The sequence below is a fragment of the Gouania willdenowi genome, chromosome 14 (assembly GCF_900634775.1).
Source record: "Gouania willdenowi chromosome 14, fGouWil2.1, whole genome shotgun sequence".
Classification (NCBI taxonomy): Eukaryota; Metazoa; Chordata; class Actinopteri; order Blenniiformes; family Gobiesocidae; genus Gouania; species Gouania willdenowi.
The window spans coordinates 1,299,225-1,321,526 of NC_041057.1; the positions used below are offsets into that span (position 1 = coordinate 1,299,225).

The 22,302-nt window shown below is 36.4% G+C and overlaps 2 protein-coding genes and 1 long non-coding RNA gene across 10 annotated transcripts; 1 reads left to right on the forward strand and 2 right to left on the reverse strand.

Moving 5' to 3' along the window:
• Positions 1-19,452, forward strand: LOC114476083 (uncharacterized). 6 transcript variants are annotated; one of them, XR_003675526.1, is made up of 7 exons: positions 1-173; positions 2,168-2,271; positions 3,249-3,370; positions 14,910-15,013; positions 15,989-16,108; positions 17,730-17,731; positions 18,565-19,452. It is a non-coding gene; the product is annotated as an uncharacterized LOC114476083 (long non-coding RNA). The 6 variants fall into 6 exon arrangements; XR_003675527.1 differs by lacking the exons at positions 1-173; positions 2,168-2,271; positions 3,249-3,370 and adding exons at positions 11,616-11,658; positions 12,762-12,915; XR_003675528.1 differs by lacking the exons at positions 1-173; positions 2,168-2,271; positions 3,249-3,370 and adding exons at positions 11,620-11,658; positions 12,765-12,915.
• On the reverse strand, positions 3,884-9,106 carry LOC114476082 (serine/threonine-protein kinase pim-1-like). Of its 2 annotated transcripts, XM_028467343.1 has the most exons (9): positions 8,986-9,106; positions 7,526-7,789; positions 7,097-7,438; positions 6,371-6,465; positions 6,241-6,291; positions 5,936-6,160; positions 5,203-5,380; positions 4,923-5,093; positions 3,884-4,219 (listed from the first exon to the last, which is right to left on the reverse strand). In XM_028467343.1, exons 1-9 carry the CDS (start codon positions 9,047-9,049, stop codon positions 4,113-4,115), a joined length of 1,497 nt encoding a protein of 498 aa, XP_028323144.1. In that variant the 5' UTR covers positions 9,050-9,106; the 3' UTR covers positions 3,884-4,112. The 2 variants fall into 2 exon arrangements, with proteins under 2 accessions (XP_028323144.1, XP_028323143.1); XM_028467342.1 differs by having other exon boundaries at positions 7,097-7,789.
• LOC114476081 (serine/threonine-protein kinase pim-1-like) lies at positions 16,603-21,841 on the reverse strand. Of its 2 annotated transcripts, XM_028467341.1 has the most exons (9): positions 21,721-21,841; positions 20,293-20,594; positions 19,815-19,947; positions 19,090-19,184; positions 18,960-19,010; positions 18,655-18,879; positions 17,922-18,099; positions 17,642-17,812; positions 16,603-16,938 (listed from the first exon to the last, which is right to left on the reverse strand). In XM_028467341.1, the coding sequence occupies exons 1-9, from the start codon at positions 21,782-21,784 to the stop codon at positions 16,832-16,834; spliced, it is 1,326 nt and encodes a 441-aa protein (XP_028323142.1). In that variant the 5' UTR covers positions 21,785-21,841; the 3' UTR covers positions 16,603-16,831. The 2 variants fall into 2 exon arrangements, with proteins under 2 accessions (XP_028323142.1, XP_028323141.1); XM_028467340.1 differs by having other exon boundaries at positions 19,815-20,594.
• Between the last annotated feature and the right edge of the window lie 461 nt (positions 21,842-22,302).

Sequence of the window (22,302 nt, forward strand, 5' to 3'; positions counted from 1 at the left end):
TGTTGTTGCCGCCATCTAGCAGCAGGAAAGTGTAACTGCACTGTATCAGAAAGGCCTCAGATAACCCGGAAGTAATGTACTTCCTTTTTTCACCTCTCAACACGCAACGGAAGATCTGTGTCCGTCCAGTACAGAAAAATCTTGCATCTAAGTTCACATAAACGGCTTCATCCGTAAGTTTTGCATTATATATCATTGTGTTGACATGTTTGATTAATATATAGGTACTTTGCATACTCTTTGGAGTTGTGTTTTGGAAGATGGCTACTAGCTAACTATTAGCATCAGATACATGTGCCAGTCCTATTGTTAATAACTTGAATGTTATGCAGACTTATTTACATATGTACATTTCTTTGCATGTATATATGGTCATTTAGACATTTGGGGTGTGTTATGTTAATTATCTCATCTTTTGTTGGAGTACAAAAAAGAACATTTATATTTGTCTTGTTTGTGTTCTTTTTTCAGTTTTACAAATTGAATGTATGAATATTCCCATTCATTAAATCCTGCCACTACATCACCAGTCTGATCCTTGGAGGATGCAACATTGGAGAATAAGAATACTATGTTTAGCTAGCTGAATCTATGCTATAATTCAAGGGAGGTGTGTGCGTGTGTGTGGAGCAAATATCTCCCCGACGCGATGCCAGTTCGACCTGAAACTCGGTCGACGGGTTCCAAATACCCCGAGTGTGTGTATCTGTTATTTTGGAGTAATTTGGTAATTTCCAAATGTTTATTTTAATTTTATTTCACTTCTGGACGGCCCCAAAATGAAACCTATTCAACTTTTGACCTCAGGGTGTGAGGGGGCGCTAGCGCACCATCTGTTGAGAGACGACTTCCGGCATCCATTTTGAAGGCGAAACAGATGAACTGTGAATCAACTGCTATTCATCCATGTTCCAAATACCCCGAGTGTGTGCTTCTGTTATCTTGGAGTAATTTGGTGACGCAAAATGGTCAAAACATTAATTTCATAATTATGGCTCCCTCGGTAAGAGCGCGTCACTTCCGGTTCCGGGATCATGATGTCACCGTGTCACCAGGTTAAAAAAAAAGGTCGATATTAAAAACGTTTTTGTACCGCTAAAAGTCATTTAAATTAATATTTCATGGTTATTTAATATTATTCCCATGATTCCAAACTTACTTTAAATCTCGGGTCACAGACGTCACTTCCTCCTCCGTCTCCATGAGTGTGGGCGGTGCCTGTGCTGATGATCACAAACAATCTGCTTCTTCAGACAGAGGAATGTAACGTTTTTGTGAGCGGATGGGTCCACTATGATTATTGTTTGTTCTGCGCAACGGTGAGTGTTTCTTCTTAAGTTATTATATGTGCTAAGAAAGATGCTAGCAGCTGCAATGTAAACAAACACACACAGGGCTGATGCGTGTGCGTGCACTACATCGGGATGTACATGGTGAACTCACACAGAGCCGTTGAGAGAGATTTGCGACTTTGGTGTTGCAAAACGTTTATTTTTTGTGGTACTTTTGGGTCTCTCTTTTTTACACACACACCGATCAGGTGCGCTTCACTATCGATCACCGTCTACGTGTGTACGTGTGTGTAACGGACCACCATACTTAAAGCAACAAAAAATAATTATAAAAAAAAAAAAAACTAAACAATATTTATACAGGAAGTACACAAAACGACAACAGAAATGCAGAAAAATATACAAAAAGGCTCCAAAAACACACAAAATGACTCCAAAAAACATATATTACAGGAAAATACACCAAACGACAACAAAAACATGAAAATGACTCAAAATACACTAAACTAAATACTTATAATCCCACATGAATGCATACTTACGACGGGCACTGTACATTACAGAAAAATACACCAAACAAAAAAAATATAAAAATGACTTAAAACAAAAAACAACACATCTATCATGCGCATGTCTCATAGAGTTAAACCAGGAAAATTGCACCCGCAAATATACCCCTTATGCTCCCACATGAATACATACTTCCGACGTGCACTGTACTAGTAGCTAAAAAACACGTTGCTTGCAACAACTTTTAGTGAAGACAGCATATTCTGCGTGTGTCCGACAATGGGTGCAGGGTTGAACAGGTTTTCTGTGGTTCTTCTATCATCATCATCATGTTTTAATGTAAAGTGTGTTTTTATTTTAATCAGGGAGAAGGAAACCAAAGCGGACATTATCCATGTACATCTTTACAAAGGATGGAAACACAGAGAACTGCAGAGTTTATCCGACAAGCTGAAAACAACAGGAGAATGTGAGTGAAACTAGTTTATTATATACATTATAATCTAACTGTGGAGAAAACACAGTGAGATGATTGAACACATGACTGAGCTACTGGATAATTACTAATCAAACACAAACTGTTCATGTGTGAGTTTTATGGATGTCACAATTATCTATTTTCACCATTAATTATGGTATAAAACGGGTATGATTAGTTTTTTGTTTTTATTCCAAATGGGATTATTAACATTTTTTCTTGTACTGTTTGGTTGTGTTATATTGTTGATATATTATTTTGTAATGAGAGCATCCAAGGAAGGAAATTAATTAAAATCATGTAAATGTTTTGCCATATTTTAACTTATTTTCATCACTTTTTCTTGCCATATTTTTTCCACTTTCCAGACATGTTCAGCACTTATAAACCCTTTCTACCACTTTTACACCTAATGTCACATATGTTGACCCATTATTGTCACTTTTAATCTCTTTTCACCATATTTCATGATTATGTTTGCCAATTTAACCACATTCATGATTTTTAATGCCCATATTTTGCCAGTTTAAACTCATGTTTCCAACAATTTTAATTTCCATTACCCACAGTTTGCAACTTTTAACCAATTTCTATGGTTTTTAAAATCCCATTTCACCACTTTTTCCACCATTTTTGGTCACTTTAATTTGATAAGTGATTAAAACCAGGATTTCCATCTTTATGATGACTATAATAATAATAAAAAACGTTCCTGGATAACAGTGGATATTATTCAGATGAATAAATAAATGTGGTTATCACAGATTCATAGAACAATGGACCATCATTTTAATGACTTTATGGATGGGGCACGACCCCCAAAAAAGCTGTTATTTTGAGGTTGCAGTCTGAAATAGTCGAGAACCACTGCTTTAGACACTTTAAAAAAGATGACACAGATAAAACAGGGACTGTTTGAGCTGTTTACATCAATAATGTAAAATAACAAACTGTTTAACGTTTCACAGGATTGAAAAGTTGGAGAAAGAAATAACTGTGAGTGTTCAGTGGAGGAAGAACATCTGGACTGAAGCGTGGGAAGAACTGGACGCGTACGAGAGAGCGTTGGAGGAAGAAAGAAACGCTGAGAGTGGGTTTATCTTTGCTACAGTAGATTTATTACAGTGAGATTTTACTCTAATTACACTTTTTCTACATCTTTTCCACAGAGATGAACCTTCAATAAACTGAATATTCATCATATTCAGTTTATTGTCTATTATAAATAGGAACACTTTACAGTTTTAGAGCCTGTGTTCCTCCATCTTGAAATCATGTGATTGATGATGTCACACGGCCCCACTTCCTGTAAACATCTCATTGTTTTCTATTGGAGTGAAACATTCAGCCTGATTTATAGATCATTTAGTAGATTTTAGATCATTTAGTAGATTTTAGATCATTTAGTAGATTTTAGATCATTTAGGAGATTTTAGATCATTTAGAAGTCTCATCACAAAATTTTAATTTGTATGCGTACACTGAAGCCCAAATTCTATCCTTTGTTCTTCTTGTTCTGAGGAGGAAATCCTACTTCCCTTTCCAGAAAAATGAGGAAAGTTTAGCACAAAGGTCCAGTCCAATGTTAGATTACCTGATGATGATTATTCACTGTTTATCTTGTTAATAATTGAGACTAAATCAGTTTAATCTATGGTGTAGGCCTCATCTATTGGAAAGTTTTGAAAGTGATTTCTTGTGTTTCTTCACCAGACACAGAGAACAGTGATTTGGTTAATACCAGTCATTTATTGACATTTTTGCTGTTTAAATTTAGGGATGCACCGAAATGAAAATAAGTGTTTCGGCTGAAACCAGAAATGCATTTTTCCTCATGGAGGTGTTAAATCATTGAACCATGGGTGGAGCTGCAGGTCCTTTAAGCTTGGCCGAAGTTTGGGCGACACCTTCATGCACCGACTCATAAAGTCATTTCCTTCTGCAGAGAACCATAAGAGGAGGACTTTAGAACAGTGAAGAACAATGATTGTCAAACATTCAAACATGCAGCCATTGGAATGAACTCATTATTCAATTAAAGGAGCTGTTATTTATCATGTGACCACAGGGGTCGCACTAGTATAATAACACTTATTTATTTTCCTTTCATATGTCACAGGTTTAATAATATCAGAATGTATTTTCATTTATTGGCACAACAACGAAGGTAAAACATGTTCAATGGTCATTATTTAGTGCTTATTAGACCATTATTAGACTGGTTAGAACTAGGGCTGGTGAAATGGACCAAAACTCATGTGTCTGTATATTTTCTCTAAATGATGATATACGATATAATTATTGATATTTTAACTCAACCAAATCTGATCAGAAAGAAAATTCTGGATGAAATGTTCTGATGCTAAATGTCACACAGACACATTTATTAACAACCAGCTGATCAATATGTTCTACTGTAGTCTGTTTCTCCTCTAAGGGACAGCACGTGTGAGTGAGTTCTGTAGATAAAGGTCTGGGTTAGAACACACTCAGTGATCATCTAACTGAGCTTTACTTGTTCTGAGAAGTAGAGAAAGACACCACTCCTAAAACCAGGATTTAATACGAAATAAAATGTAAAATACAATATATTGTGTGTGTGTGTGTGTGTGTGTGTGCACGCATGTGTGTGTGTTACTTACGATGTGAAAGGTTGTTTAGTGTAAATGTTGAATTAATGACGTGGTCATATGTTTGATAGAAGTGAGCCCTGAATAGATTAGACAGAAGGAGTCCGATCTGCCACACCGTGGTTGGTTCTGCCTCATAGACACGATGAAACCAAACCTCTGGTGGAGCAAATACTTCTGTTCCTGTAATCATAAAAAATAGGAAATAAAAAGTGGTCAGAATTATTATTATTATTAGAGGAAATTAGTGAATTTAAAGATGTGTAAACTAAGAAAAGAATTGAAGATGAACCAGAGAAGGACTCATAGGGCGTGGCGAAGATAAAATTAGCACAGCCAAAGTCGATGATCTTCACAGATGGTCTTTCATCTTTGAATGAAACCAGGATGTTGTCACGTTTTATATCGCTGTGGAACACGTTGTTGTGCTGCATGATGACGGCTGCATCGAGGACTTGTTTAATGATGCTCTGGAACAGAAAGAGACACAAGGGTTAGGGCAGGGTGGAAAACTCACTTTAGTTCTGGGGACAAATCTGGACCAGTTTGACCTTCAGTGGGCCACAGATTACAGGTTGGAAAATATGCAATTTACACATTAGTTTGCACTTACATATAAATGATATGTAAAGTATGTGAAGCACCGACAATATCCTTAATAAACCTCAAATTCTCTCTAAATGTCCTCCATTTTTTTAACCATTTTTATTTAATTTGTAGATTTTTTGCAGCAATTTGGAGAGAAAAACATTGGAGTTTTTTCAAAAATTTGACATTAAAAATGCCTTCATGTGATATAAACTAAGCCCTGATAACATTGTATAAGTAGCTTAAATGTATGTGTTTGAAGAGGCAGAGATATCTACAACAGCATTAGTTTTTAGTCATTTACACAATAATTCATGTTTTCTATGTCATTCTTATTTTTCCTGCAGGCCAAATTGGATGCTTTAAAGGGCCAGATTTGGCCCCCAGGCCTTGAGTTGGACACGTGTGTTAGGGGCAGTGAGGGGAGTGGTTCTTACCTTGGCGTCATGTTCCAGCATTGGTTCGGTTGATGACGTGACAAAGTCCTGGAGATCCACGGCATCCTCAACATGTTCCATGACGATCAACAACTCATCGTCAAGTTCAATGAGCTCCTCAAAGCCAATGATGGCGGGGTTCAGCAGGCTGTTTTGGCAATTCCCACTAGCCGCTCTCTTCATCATCACCACCTCAGAAACCTCCAACGTACGTTGATTGTGGCGCTAAAGAAAACAAAGAGTTTCTACAAACAGCCCCAAACCTGGAAATGTGAATGTCTGCTAACATTGATGAGAATACTTACATTCATCAACACATATGTCACCATGTCCCGTGGAATGTGCTTTATCGCTACCTGCAAGACATAAAAACCAGCATGTAATGACAGCGTTGATGCTTTTTAAAGCCTGGAGTCACTGTGTGTCTAAACTTACAGGTTTGGAGTCAGACAGACGAACAGCTTTGAGAACACGCCCAAAACCACCATGACCTAGTACCTTCAGCTCCTTATAAGTGGCTTCAAAGTACTCTGAAAACACACACACACACACACACACACATTGGTTAGAAAATGAAACAATTCACACGTTCAGACAAAAACACACACACACTCTCTCCAGGTCCGGGGGCCAAATGTGGCCTTTTAGATCATCTGATGTGGCCCAAAGGAGAAATGAATAATCACAGAAAACATGAATCGATGTGAAGATTATTATTATTGTTTCTAAATGTCATCATTAGTAGATCTATGTCTAACAAAACACATTATTATGAACCATTTTAGTTTAAAATCCAACACCACTTTACACTTTTAGAGCCTGTGTTCCTCCATCTTGAAATCATGTGATTGATGATGTCACACGGCCCCACTGCCTGTAAACATTCTATTGGAGTGAAACATTCAGCCTGATTTTTTGATCATTTAGCAGCTTTTTAGATGATTTAAAATCTTGTTCAGACACATTAACAACTTGTGCTGCTTTTAGTTGATCTAAGTCTAAATAATCAAAGCTGGTTCGTGCATTGGGTCAAATTAAACAACTGGAACTTTTAGTATTTCTCAGATTGTGTCGATAACTTGATAAACCATCAAAGATAATCCTTTATCTGAAGTCCTGATTTGTGATGTATATTAACAGAGAAAATACACAATAGTTTACCTTTGTTTCTGATAAAAGTTTCTCTCGTCTGAAGCCCCTCCTCAACCTTCACTTTCTTTCTCTTTGGCTTTCCAACGTTGTGATCTCCAGCCTTCCCTTTGCAGCACCGTCTTGTCTGAAGCCCCTCCTCAACCTTCACTTTCTTTCTCTTTGGCTTTCCAACGTTGTGATCTCCAGCCTTCCCTTTGCAGCACCGTCTTGTCTGAAGCCCCTCCTCAACCTTCACTTTCTTTTTATTTGGCTTTCCGGCGTGATCTCCAGCCTTCCTTTTGCAGCCCCTTCTTGTCTGAAGCCCCTCCTCAACCTTCACTTTCTTTTTATTTGGCGTTTGGACGTTGTGATCTCCAGCCTTCCTTTTGCAGCCCCTCCTTGTCTGAAGCCCCTCCTCAACCTTCACTTTCTTTTTATTTGGCGTTTGGACGTTGTGATCTCCAGCCTTCCTTTTGCAGCCCCTCCTTGTCTGGAGCCCCTCCTCATTCTCTGTCTCCACCTCAACCATCTTTGGGGCTCCACTGTCTGGAACCTTGACTATAAAGTAATGAGAGTGGTTCTGTTGGAGATGCAGATGCTCCAAAGGTTGGTCCTCAGAGCACTCCTGGTTCATCAGAGAACCTCCACTAGTCCAGGCTTCTCTGAGGACCACTTCCACCACCACTGCTGTGTAGCACGATGAGGGCTGTATGATTGGTGCATCTGAAAAGAACAAGACCAACATGTTAGCGCACATGTCAAACTCAAGGCTCAGGGGCCAAATCTGGCCCTTCAGAGCATCTGATTTGGCCCTCAGGAGAAAGTGAGAATGACAGAGACAACATGAATCTTTGTGTAAATGAGTGGTTCTCAATCTTTTTTGTCAGATCATGTGGACCCTCTTCCTATCATTAGTACCCTCTCCATAATTTCATGTACTTTTGATGACAGTTGTCTGTGAAAGACATTTTGTTTGTTAATTAATGCAATAAAGTATAAAATAAATATTTACATTTAACCACTCAATGGCGACCGTGGCTCAGGTGTAAATCTACTTAGCCTAGGGGCCCAATTGCAGGCTCTAAGGGGCCGGACTTGGCCCTCGGGCCTTGAATTTGACAAAGGTGACAGAGATGATTATATATGGCATTTAAACTTCTTTAAAACTAATTTTGCTGTTATTTTTATTATGTCACTGAAAACCAAAGCAGTTGCCATGGAGACAGTCAATGCTTGACATCTTTACAGCAAAGAAATACACATTTAATCACTAATTTAAAGCTAAATAGTCATAAATACACATTTAATCACTAATTTAAAGCTAAATAGTTATAAATACACATTTAATCACTAATTTAAAGCTAAATAGTTATAAATACACATTTAATCACTAATTTAAAGCTAAATAGTTATAAATACACATTTAATCACTAATTTAAAGCTAAATAGTTATAAATACACATTTAATCACTAAAGCTAAATAGTTATAAATACACATTTAATCACTAATTTAAAGCTAAATAGTTATAAATACACATTTAATCACTAATTTAAAGCTAAATAGTTATAAATACACATTTAATCACTAAAGCTAAATAGTTATAAATACACATTTAATCACTAATTTAAAGCTAAATAGTTATAAATACACATTTAATCACTAATTTAAAGCTAAATAGTTATAAATACACATTTAATCACTAAAGCTAAATAGTTATAAATACACATTTAATCACTAATTTAAAGCTAAATAGTTATAAACTCCTCTCTGACAGAAATATTTCTGGAAACGGTAAAAAATAATCCATCTAATCACTCTTTTTTTCAAACCATGAAAAAATGTAAATTAAACAGAGAAAGTGATTATTTTAGTGTTTAAGCCTAATTTAATTTGTATATAAAGTGATGTAAACATTTACCTTTGTATTTCTCAGAGATTAAGGCCTGTACGCTCTTTATAATCTGTTCTTGGTCAAACTTCATGTTTCCTGTGTGGCTTCAGTGATTCTACAGATAAACTGATAAACTGAAAGATTTGGAGTTCGACAATATCAAAGCGTTATGTTCGATAAGCAGCAGCCAATCAGATGAAAGGATAGTTCTGTTGATGTAACTGGTCTTCTGATTGGATGATGGGTTTTTTGACGTGTGTGTGACATCATCAGCGGGGGGTGGAGCAGAGAGTCCACAGCCATGGGGAACTTTAACGCTGTGTTTGGTTCTAACACGGCTTTGTTCATAAAACCAGCTGTGAGAACCACCCAAGGGGAAAAACACAGGAAGTTTCCCGTTAAAGGAGGAAGGTTTTCCGTTTTTTCATTTTGGTTTTGGAAACAAATATCAAATAATGAGTGTTTTTTTTTTTTTTTCTTCCGTTTTTCACGATTTTGTTACATAATGATAAACGAATGATACACAGATTTCACAGGCCTTGTGAATGGAATCACGCTAATAACAAATGAACAACTCATTAAATGATATCTATTTTATTTAATGGGATCAGTGTGTTGAGTGGTAGTGGGTCCTGATCAGATATTGATATTGTGGTGATCACTTAGGGACTGTTCTCTCACCCATGGGGTTGATGGGTAGGAGGTGTGCTTTTACGCCCTATATAATGTTTGGCGCGCTTTGTATGTTTATCCGTGTGATGCTGCTGAAAGGATCAAAGCTGTACTAACCTCCACCTCAGTCGTTCCTTCATCCTGCCACAATATCAGATATTGGTCCATTATCAGCCAGAAAATGAATGTCTGATTTTATTGGACTAAATCTAAAATCTCCCATATAATTAAATATAATTAACAAAAAAGTTAACTTGAATTGTTTACACTTTAAATGTATAATTTGTTTTCATTGGATTTATTTAGGTTATTTTTCAGGGTCTTATCATTTATTTTGATTTATTTTATTCAATTGTAGAATTCTGTAGATATTATGTTGAAGGTTAAATGTATGTAACCAATTGGTTAATAATAAATGGGTGAATTAGCGGTGATAATCTGTGAAGACCCCAGTGAACCTGGGCCAGATGTTGTGCAGGGAGTTTACAGATGTAGTACATTGTGGTCTCTGCTGTACAGACAGACATGAAGCATACAGACATTAACAGTTTACAGAGGGAAATGTTTTACAGTCACAGTGTCTGCAACAATCCACAGAAACAGGGCAGTTTTTCTCCAGCTTCACCTGAAATGACATAATAAAAATAACAAGTGTCACTGTTGTTACAAATGTAAATAATCATGGTATGTACATCATTTTATTTAAGTCATCAATCAGAAGTAGAATCACCAAACTCACGACTAAATCTGTACCAGAGCTTAAAGAATATTTGTATGAAAAATAGATCTGCACACTTGGATCAATGCAAGTAAAACAATTTAATTTCCCAAGCTTTTGGTCAAAGGACCTTCATCAGGGTAACAACATGGCTACAATTATAAACATGAATCAAAAATCAATTTGTTTTTTTTAAAAAAAACAACCTTTTTTTAATTTACTTTTTATTCAAAGGTCAGAGGGAGATAAACATCAACAAGCTCTATCAGTCTGTTGATGTTTCCAACCTAACAGTGTTTGTAATTTTAATCCAGAGATCTTTAGTGTTTTAATAGTGTTTATATTATTCTTATTACACATATTCAGATGATATTACTACCTTGAACACGGATTATCCGAATAATCCCCTGCCTTTTCCGTATGATTTCACATAACACAATTACATGTATATGTGTTTTAACACTAGTTTAACACCAGTTTAAAACTAATTTAACACTAGTTTAACATCATACCTCAGTGAGATACAAGGATGGATATTTCATAAAATGTTCCTCATCAGACAAGTTTGCATGAATATTATGATGTAAATAAAAATAGAAATACTCGTAAATCTTATACAGGACTATAAATATGGCAGAAAAAAATGAGAATTGTTTTAGAGTAATTGTAATTGTAGAGTAATTTTTTTTCTAAACATCAGTCATGGTCAGACAGTCACATGATACTGTATTTGAACACATAATAAATTACACAAGTCAATTTATAAGTGACATTTTGAAATATATATATGAAAGTGGGTGCATATATACTACTTACTACATATTTGGAATATTTTTATGCATTTAAACCTTAAATTAAATAAGAGCAGTTGGACAAAATATTTAGGTGTCACGTGACCCAAATACAAAACTGACAAATAATTAACAGAGATAAAGATGAACTGTTTATCTGCTCATCCTAAAAATGTAAATAAGTTAAAATGTAAAAGATGAGCAACATATTTTAATGTAAAACGGGTCAATTCTGAAGTGTTTTCACAGCTGAGTTTATATGAATAAATCAACACAAATAAAAGCTTTTTTTTTCACCAACATTATGTCATGTTGTAATAAATTAAAATGATTTTTATTAAAAGGTAAATTTATGACTAAAAAATCTCGTAGCTGTAGAAATCGGTCAAATATAACCTGAGGTTAGTGCGCCACCTGCTGGGCTAAATAACACAGAGTTTTTCTTCTTTTTTTTAATAAAGTTTTTTTTGTTGTTGTTCAAAGATGGCCGCCCTAGCAACCGCAAAGGACAACTGAAAGGTAAAGTTTATCGCGTTTAAAACTCATATTTCACTGGTTACAGTGCAACAAGTGTTTTAATATTATATGAACTGTTATATCTGTACCAAGATGGCGCCGCGGATGGTTGCCTCGGTACTGCGCTCTCTCGTAGTTGTTACGTTTTTCTTTATTTTTGTAGTTTCTTGCTCCCCTTCTGTGGTCTCTTTCACCAGAGAAGAACTATTAAACGTAGGACAGTCCTCTGCTGGTCTTTTTTCACCGGTTCTCATTGAACCACAAAGTTATGCAGAGATTCTCACCAGAGGAGCAGCAGCTCTCTACAGAAATCGAACCAGACAGACACAGACTACAAAGGATAATCAGGACTGTAGAAAAGATCATTGGTGTTGATCTGCCCTCCATCCAAGACTTATACCTGTCCAGGGTCAGGAAACGGGCAGGTAGCATCACTGCAGACTCCTCCCACCCTGCACACAATCTGTTTAAACTCCTCCCCTCCGGCAGACGCTACAGATCACTGTACGCCAAAACAACCCGCCATAAAAACAGTTTCTTCCCCCAGGCTGTCACTGTGATCAACACTAAACAGTCATAGAGAGTCAGACCTGTTTCTGTTACTGTGAAATAACCTGGAACTAAACATAACAACCCTGGATCAACCTGTCACTGTGAATGTTCATGAACATAATATTTTCATTTAAATGTTCACTGCACTACTTATCAATGCACTACTGCACTATTATCTTATTATTATTATTGTATTTTTATTTTATTTCGTTATTATTATTATTATTATTGTTATTATTATTATTATTATTATTGTTATTATTATTATCTTGTTATTTTATTTAGTTTGCACATATTAGTCTAACTACTCTTATATTTATGTTTATACTCATTTTTTTAATTTATTTTTCTTTATTCTAGTTGATTGTTATTATTTAATGTTACACTATCTGAGAGAGCACAGGTCACCAAGACAAATTCCTCGTGTGTATTCATACACTCTTGGTCAATAAAGTTGATTCTGAATCTGATTCTGATATCTGTGGTTTAAATATAAAGTTTTTAAGTAAACGTCACGTGTTCATGTTTCTCTGTGTGTTGTTGCCGCCATCTAGCAGCAGGAAAGTGTAACTGCACTGTATCAGAAAGGCCTCAGATAACCCGGAAGTAATGTACTTCCTTTTTTCACCTCTCAACACGCAACGGAAGATCTGTGTCCGTCCAGTACAGAAAAATCTTGCATCTAAGTTCACATAAACGGCTTCATCCGTAAGTTTTGCATTATATATCATTGTGTTGACATGTTTGATTAATATATAGGTACTTTGCATACTCTTTGGAGTTGTGTTTTGGAAGATGGCTACTAGCTAACTATTAGCATCAGATACATGTGCCAGTCCTATTGTTAATAACTTGAATGTTATGCAGACTTATTTACATATGTACATTTCTTTGCATGTATATATGGTCATTTAGACATTTGGGGTGTGTTATGTTAATTATCTCATCTTTTGTTGGAGTACAAAAAAGAACATTTATATTTGTCTTGTTTGTGTTCTTTTTTCAGTTTTACAAATTGAATGTATGAATATTCCCATTCATTAAATCCTGCCACTACATCACCAGTCTGATCCTTGGAGGATGCAACATTGGAGAATAAGAATACTATGTTTAGCTAGCTGAATCTATGCTATAATTCAAGGGAGGTGTGTGCGTGTGTGTGGAGCAAATATCTCCCCGACGCGATGCCAGTTCGACCTGAAACTCGGTCGACGGGTTCCAAATACCCCGAGTGTGTGTATCTGTTATTTTGGAGTAATTTAGTAATTTCCAAATGTTTATTTTAATTTTATTTCACTTCTGGACGGCCCCAAAATGAAACCTATTCAACTTTTGACCTCAGGGTGTGAGGGGGCGCTAGCGCACCATCTGTTGAGAGACGACTTCCGGCATCCATTTTGAAGGCGAAACAGATGAACTGTGAATCAACTGCTATTCATCCATGTTCCAAATACCCCGAGTGTGTGCTTCTGTTATCTTGGAGTAATTTGGTGACGCAAAACGGTCAAAACATTAATTTCATAATTATGGCTCCCTCGGTAAGAGCGCGTCACTTCCGGTTCCGGGATCATGATGTCACCGTGTCACCAGGTTAAAAAAAAAGGTCGATATTAAAAACGTTTTTGTACCGCTAAAAGTCATTTAAATTAATATTTCATGGTTATTTAATATTATTCCCATGATTCCAAACTTACTTTAAATCTCGGGTCACAGACGTCACTTCCTCCTCCGTCTCCATGAGTGTGGGCGGTGCCTGTGCTGATGATCACAAACAATCTGCTTCTTCAGACAGAGGAATGTAACGTTTTTGTGAGCGGATGGGTCCACTATGATTATTGTTTGTTCTGCGCAACGGTGAGTGTTTCTTCTTAAGTTATTATATGTGCTAAGAAAGATGCTAGCAGCTGCAATGTAAACAAACACACACAGGGCTGATGCGTGTGCGTGCACTACATCGGGATGTACATGGTGAACTCACACAGAGCCGTTGAGAGAGATTTGCGACTTTGGTGTTGCAAAACGTTTATTTTTTGTGGTACTTTTGGGTCTCTCTTTTTTACACACACACCGATCAGGTGCGCTTCACTATCGATCACCGTCTACGTGTGTACGTGTGTGTAACGGACCACCATACTTAAAGCAACAAAAAATAATTATACAAAAAAAAAAAACTAAACAATATTTATACAGGAAGTACACAAAACGACAACAGAAATGCAGAAAAATATACAAAAAGGCTCCAAAAACACACAAAATGACTCCAAAAAACATATATTACAGGAAAATACACCAAACGACAACAAAAACATGAAAATGACTCAAAATACACTAAACTAAATACTTATAATCCCACATGAATGCATACTTACGACGGGCACTGTACATTACAGAAAAATACACCAAACAAAAAAAATATAAAAATGACTTAAAACAAAAAACAACACATCTATCATGCGCATGTCTCATAGAGTTAAACCAGGAAAATTGCACCCGCAAATATACCCCTTATGCTCCCACATGAATACATACTTCCGACGTGCACTGTACTAGTAGCTAAAAAACACGTTGCTTGCAACAACTTTTAGTGAAGACAGCATATTCTGCGTGTGTCCGACAATGGGTGCAGGGTTGAACAGGTTTTCTGTGGTTCTTCTATCATCATCATCATGTTTTAATGTAAAGTGTGTTTTTATTTTAATCAGGGAGAAGGAAACCAAAGCGGACATTATCCATGTACATCTTTACAAAGGATGGAAACACAGAGAACTGCAGAGTTTATCCGACAAGCTGAAAACAACAGGAGAATGTGAGTGAAACTAGTTTATTATATACATTATAATCTAACTGTGGAGAAAACACAGTGAGATGATTGAACACATGACTGAGCTACTGGATAATTACTAATCAAACACAAACTGTTCATGTGTGAGTTTTATGGATGTCACAATTATCTATTTTCACCATTAATTATGGTATAAAACGGGTATGATTAGTTTTTTGTTTTTATTCCAAATGGGATTATTAACATTTTTTCTTGTACTGTTTGGTTGTGTTATATTGTTGATATATTATTTTGTAATGAGAGCATCCAAGGAAGGAAATTAATTAAAATCATGTAAATGTTTTGCCATATTTTAACTTATTTTCATCACTTTTTCTTGCCATATTTTTTCCACTTTCCAGACATGTTCAGCACTTATAAACCCTTTCTACCACTTTTACACCTAATGTCACATATGTTGACCCATTATTGTCACTTTTAATCTCTTTTCACCATATTTCATGATTATGTTTGCCAATTTAACCACATTCATGATTTTTAATGCCCATATTTTGCCAGTTTAAACTCATGTTTCCAACAATTTTAATTTCCATTACCCACAGTTTGCAACTTTTAACCAATTTCTATGGTTTTTAAAATCCCATTTCACCACTTTTTCCACCATTTTTGGTCACTTTAATTTGATAAGTGATTAAAACCAGGATTTCCATCTTTATGATGACTATAATAATAATAAAAAACGTTCCTGGATAACAGTGGATATTATTCAGATGAATAAATAAATGTGGTTATCACAGATTCATAGAACAATGGACCATCATTTTAATGACTTTATGGATGGGGCACGACTCCCAAAAAAGCTGTTATTTTGAGGTTGCAGTCTGAAATAGTCGCGAACCACTGCTTTAGACACTTTAAAAAAGATGACAGATAAAACAGGGACTGTTTGAGCTGTTTACATCAATAATGTAAAATAACAAACTGTTTAACGTTTCACAGGATTGAAAAGTTGGAGAAAGAAATAACTGTGAGTGTTCAGTGGAGGAAGAACATCTGGACTGAAGCGTGGGAAGAACTGGACGCGTACGAGAGAGCGTTGGAGGAAGAAAGAAACGCTGAGTGGGTTTATCTTTGCTACAGTAGATTTATTACAGTGAGATTTTACTCTAATTACACTTTTTCTACATCTTTTCCACAGAGATGAACCTTCAATAAACTGAATATTCATCATATTCAGTTTATTGTCTATTATAAATAGGAACACTTTATAGTTTTAGAGCCTGTGTTCCTCCATCTTGAAATCATGTGATTGATGATGTCACACGGCCCCACTTCCTGTAAACATCTCATTGTTTTCTATTGGAGTGAAACATTCAGCCTGATTTATAGATCATTTAGTAGATTTTAGATCATTTAGTAGATTTTAGATCATTTAGGAGATTTTAGATCATTTAGAAGTCTCATCACAAAATTTTAATTTGTATGCGTACACTGAAGCCCAAATTCTATCCTTTGTTCTTCTTGTTCTGAGGAGGAAATCCTACTTCCCTTTCCAGAAAAATGAGGAAAGTTTAGCACAAAGGTCCAGTCCAATGTTAGATTACCTGATGATGATTATTCACTGTTTATCTTGTTAATAATTGAGACTAAATCAGTTTAATCTATGGTGTAGGCCTCATCTATTGGAAAGTTTTGAAAGTGATTTCTTGTGTTTCTTCACCAGACACAGAGAACAGTGATTTGGTTAATACCAGTCATTTATTGACATTTTTGCTGTTTAAATTTAGGGATGCACCGAAATGAAAATAAGTGTTTCGGCTGAAACCAGAAATGCATTTTTCCTCATGGAGGTGTTAAATCATTGAACCATGGGTGGAGCTGCAGGTCCTTTAAGCTTGGCCGAAGTTTGGGCGACACCTTCATGCACCGACTCATAAAGTCATTTCCTTCTGCAGAGAACCATAAGAGGAGGACTTTAGAACAGTGAAGAACAATGATTGTCAAACATTCAAACATGCAGCCATTGGAATGAACTCATTATTCAATTAAAGGAGCTGTTATTTATCATGTGACCACAGGGGTCGCACTAGTATAATAACACTTATTTATTTTCCTTTCATATGTCACAGGTTTAATAATATCAGAATGTATTTTCATTTATTGGCACAACAACGAAGGTAAAACATGTTCAATGGTCATTATTTAGTGCTTATTAGACCATTATTAGACTGGTTAGAACTAGGGCTGGTGAAATGGACCAAAACTCATGTATCTGTATATTTTCTCTAAATGATGATATACGATATAATTATTGATATTTTAACTCAACCAAATCTGATCAGAAAGAAAATTCTGGATGAAATGTTCTGATGCTAAATGTCACACAGACACATTTATTAACAACCAGCTGATCAATATGTTCTACTGTAGTCTGTTTCTCCTCTAAGGGACAGCACGTGTGAGTGAGTTCTGTAGATAAAGGTCTGGGTTAGAACACACTCAGTGATCATCTAACTGAGCTTTACTTGTTCTGAGAAGTAGAGAAAGACACCACTCCTAAAACCAGGATTTAATACGAAATAAAATGTAAAATACAATATATTGTGTGTGTGTGTGTGTGTGTGTGTGCACGCATGTGTGTGTGTTACTTACGATGTGAAAGGTTGTTTAGTGTAAATGTTGAATTAATGACGTGGTCATATGTTTGATAGAAGTGAGCCCTGAATAGATTAGACAGAAGGAGTCCGATCTGCCACACCGTGGTTGGTTCTGCCTCATAGACACGATGAAACCAAACCTCTGGTGGAGCAAATACTTCTGTTCCTGTAATCATAAAAAATAGGAAATAAAAAGTGGTCAGAATTATTATTATTATTAGAGGAAATTAGTGAATTTAAAGATGTGTAAACTAAGAAAAGAATTGAAGATGAACCAGAGAAGGACTCATAGGGCGTGGCGAAGATAAAATTAGCACAGCCAAAGTCGATGATCTTCACAGATGGTCGTTCATCTTTGAATGAAACCAGGATGTTGTCACGTTTTATATCGCTGTGGAACACGTTGTTGTGCTGCATGATGACGGCTGCATCGAGGACTTGTTTAATGATGCTCTGGAACAGAAAGAGACACAAGGGTTAGGGCAGGGTGGAAAACTCACTTTAGTTCTGGGGACAAATCTGGACCAGTTTGACCTTCAGTGGGCCACAGATTACAGGTTGGAAAATATGCAATTTACACATTAGTTTGCACTTACATATAAATGATATGTAAAGTATGTGAAGCACCGACAATATCCTTAATAAACCTCAAATTCTCTCTAAATGTCCTCCATTTTTTTAACCATTTTTTATTTAATTTGTAGATTTTTGCAGCAATTTGGAGAGAAAAACATTGGAGTTTTTTCAAAAATTTGACATTAAAAATGCCTTCATGTGATATAAACTAAGCCCTGATAACATTGTATAAGTAGCTTAAATGTATGTGTTTGAAGAGGCAGAGATATCTACAACAGCATTAGTTTTTAGTCATTTACACAATAATTCATGTTTTCTATGTCATTCTTATTTTTCCTGCAGGCCAAATTGGATGCTTTAAAGGGCCAGATTTGGCCCCCAGGCCTTGAGTTGGACACGTGTGTTAGGGGCAGTGAGGGGAGTGGTTCTTACCTTGGCGTCATGTTCCAGCATTGGTTCGGTTGATGACGTGACAAAGTCCTGGAGATCCACGGCATCCTCAACATGTTCCATGACGATCAACAACTCATCGTCAAGTTCAATGAGCTCCTCAAAGCCAATGATGGCGGGGTTCAGCAGGCTGTTTTGGCAATTCCCACTAGCCGCTCTCTTCATCATCACCACCTCAGAAACCTCCAACGTACGTTGATTGTGGCGCTAAAGAAAACAAAGAGTTTCTACAAACAGCCCCAAACCTGGAAATGTGAATGTCTGCTAACATTGATGAGAATACTTACATTCATCAACACATATGTCACCATGTCCCGTGGAATGTGCTTTATCGCTACCTGCAAGACATAAAAACCAGCATGTAATAACAGCGTTGATGCTTTTTAAAGCCTGGAGTCACTGTGTGTCTAAACTTACAGGTTTGGAGTCAGACAGACGAACAGCTTTGAGAACACGCCCAAAACCACCATGACCTAGTACCTTCAGCTCCTTATAAGTGGCTTCAAAGTACTCTGAAAACACACACACACACACACACACACATTGGTTAGAAAATGAAACAATTCACACGTTCAGACAAAAACACACACACACACTCTCCAGGTCCGGGGGCCAAATGTGGCCTTTTAGATCATCTGATGTGGCCCAAAGGAGAAATGAATAATCACAGAAAACATGAATCGATGTGAAGATTATTATTGTTGTTTCTAAATGTCATCATTAGTAGATCTATGTCTAACAAAACACATTATTATGAACCATTTTAGTTTAAAATCCAACACCACTTTACACTTTTAGAGCCTGTGTTCCTCCATCTTGAAATCATGTGATTGATGATGTCACACGGCCCCACTGCCTGTAAACATTCTATTGGAGTGAAACATTCAGCCTGATTTTTTGATCATTTAGCAGCTTTTTAGATGATTTAAAATCTTGTTCAGACACATTAACAACTTGTGCTGCTTTTAGTTGATCTAAGTCTAAATAATCAAAGCTGGTTCGTGCATTGGGTCAAATTAAACAACTGGAACTTTTAGTATTTCTCAGATTGTGTCGATAACTTGATAAACCATCAAAGATAATCCTTTATCTGAAGTCCTGATTTGTGATGTATATTAACAGAGAAATACACAATAGTTTACCTTTGTTTCTGATAAAAGTTTCTCTCGTCTGAAGCCCCTCCTCAACCTTCACTTTCTTTCTCTTTGGCTTTCCAACGTTGTGATCTCCAGCCTTCCCTTTGCAGCACCGTCTTGTCTGAAGCCCCTCCTCAACCTTCACTTTCTTTTTATTTGGCTTTCCGGCGTGATCTCCAGCCTTCCTTTTGCAGCCCCTTCTTGTCTGAAGCCCCTCCTCAACCTTCACTTTCTTTTTATTTGGCGTTTGGACGTTGTGATCTCCAGCCTTCCTTTTGCAGCCCCTCCTTGTCTGAAGCCCCTCCTCAACCTTCACTTTCTTTTTATTTGGCGTTTGGACGTTGTGATCTCCAGCCTTCCTTTTGCAGCCCCTTCTTGTCTGAAGCCCCTCCTCAACCTTCACTTTCTTTTTATTTGGCGTTTGGACGTTGTGATCTCCAGCCTTCCTTTTGCAGCCCCTCCTTGTCTGAAGCCCCTCCTCAACCTTCACTTTCTTTTTATTTGGCGTTTGGACGTTGTGATCTCCAGCCTTCCTTTTGCAGCCCCTCCTTGTCTGGAGCCCCTCCTCATTCTCTGTCTCCACCTCAACCATCTTTGGGGCTCCACTGTCTGGAACCTTGACTATAAAGTAATGAGAGTGGTTCTGTTGGAGATGCAGATGCTCCAAAGGTTGGTCCTCAGAGCACTCCTGGTTCATCAGAGAACCTCCACTAGTCCAGGCTTCTCTGAGGACCACTTCCACCACCACTGCTGTGTAGCACGATGAGGGCTGTATGATTGGTGCATCTGAAAAGAACAAGACCAACATGTTAGCGCACATGTCAAACTCAAGGCTCAGGGGCCAAATCTGGCCCTTCAGAGCATCTGATTTGGCCCTCAGGAGAAAGTGAGAATGACAGAGACAACATGAATCTTTGTGTAAATGAGTGGTTCTCAATCTTTTTTGTCAGATCATGTGGACCCTCTTCCTATCATTAGTACCCCTCTCCATAATTTCATGTACTTTTGATGACAGTTGTCTGTGAAAGACATTTTGTTTGTTAATTAATGCAATAAAGTATAAAATAAATATTTACATTTAACCACTCAATGGCGACCGTGGCTCAGGTGTAAATCTACTTAGCCTAGGGGCCCAATTGCAGGCTCTAAGGGGCCGGACTTGGCCCTCGGGCCTTGAATTTGACAAAGGTGACAGAGATGATTATATATGGCATTTAAACTTCTTTAAAACTAATTTTGCTGTTATTTTTATTATGTCACTGAAAACCAAAGCAGTTGCCATGGAGACAGTCAATGCTTGACATCTTTACAGCAAAGAAATACACATTTAATCACTAATTTAAAGCTAAATAGTTATAAATACACATTTAATCACTAATTTAAAGCTAAATAGTTATAAATACACATTTAATCACTAATTTAAAGCTAAATAGTTATAAATACACATTTAATCACTAATTTAAAGCTAAATAGTTATAAATACACATTTAATCACTAATTTAAAGCTAAATAGTTATAAATACACATTTAATCACTAAAGCTAAATAGTTATAAATACACATTTAATCACTAATTTAAAGCTAAATAGTTATAAATACACATTTAATCACTAATTTAAAGCTAAATAGTTATAAATACACATTTAATCACTAATTAAAGCTAAATAGTTATAAATACACATTTAATCACTAATTTAAAGCTAAATAGTTATAAATACACATTTAATCACTAATTTAAAGCTAAATAGTTATAAACTCCTCTCTGACAGAAATATTTCTGGAAACGGTAAAAAATAATCCATCTAATCACTCTTTTTTTCAAACCATGAAAAAATGTAAATTAAACAGAGAAAGTGATTATTTTAGTGTTTAAGCCTAATTTAATTTGTATATAAAGTGATGTAAACATTTACCTTTGTATTTCTCAGAGATTAAGGCCTGTACGCTCTTTATAATCTGTTCTTGGTCAAACTTCATGTTTCCTGTGTGGCTTCAGTGATTCTACAGATAAACTGATAAACTGAAAGATTTGGAGTTCGACAATATCAAAGCGTTATGTTCGATAAGCAGCAGCCAATCAGATGAAAGGATAGTTCTGTTGATGTAACTGGTCTTCTGATTGGATGATGGGTTTTTTGACGTGTGTGTGACATCATCAGCGGGGGGTGGAGCAGAGAGTCCACAGCCATGGGGAACTTTAACGCTGTGTTTGGTTCTAACACGGCTTTGTTCATAAAACCAGCTGTGAGAACCACCCAAGGGGAAAAACACAGGAAGTTTCCCGTTGAAGGAGGAAGGTTTTCCGTTTTTTCATTTTGGTTTTGGAAACAAATATCAAATAATGAGTGTTTTTTTTTTTTTTCTTCCGTTTTTCACGATTTTGTTACATAATGATAAACGAATGATACACAGATTTCACAGGCCTTGTGAATGGAATCACGCTAATAACAAATGAACAACTCATTAAATGATATCTATTTTATTTAATGGGATCA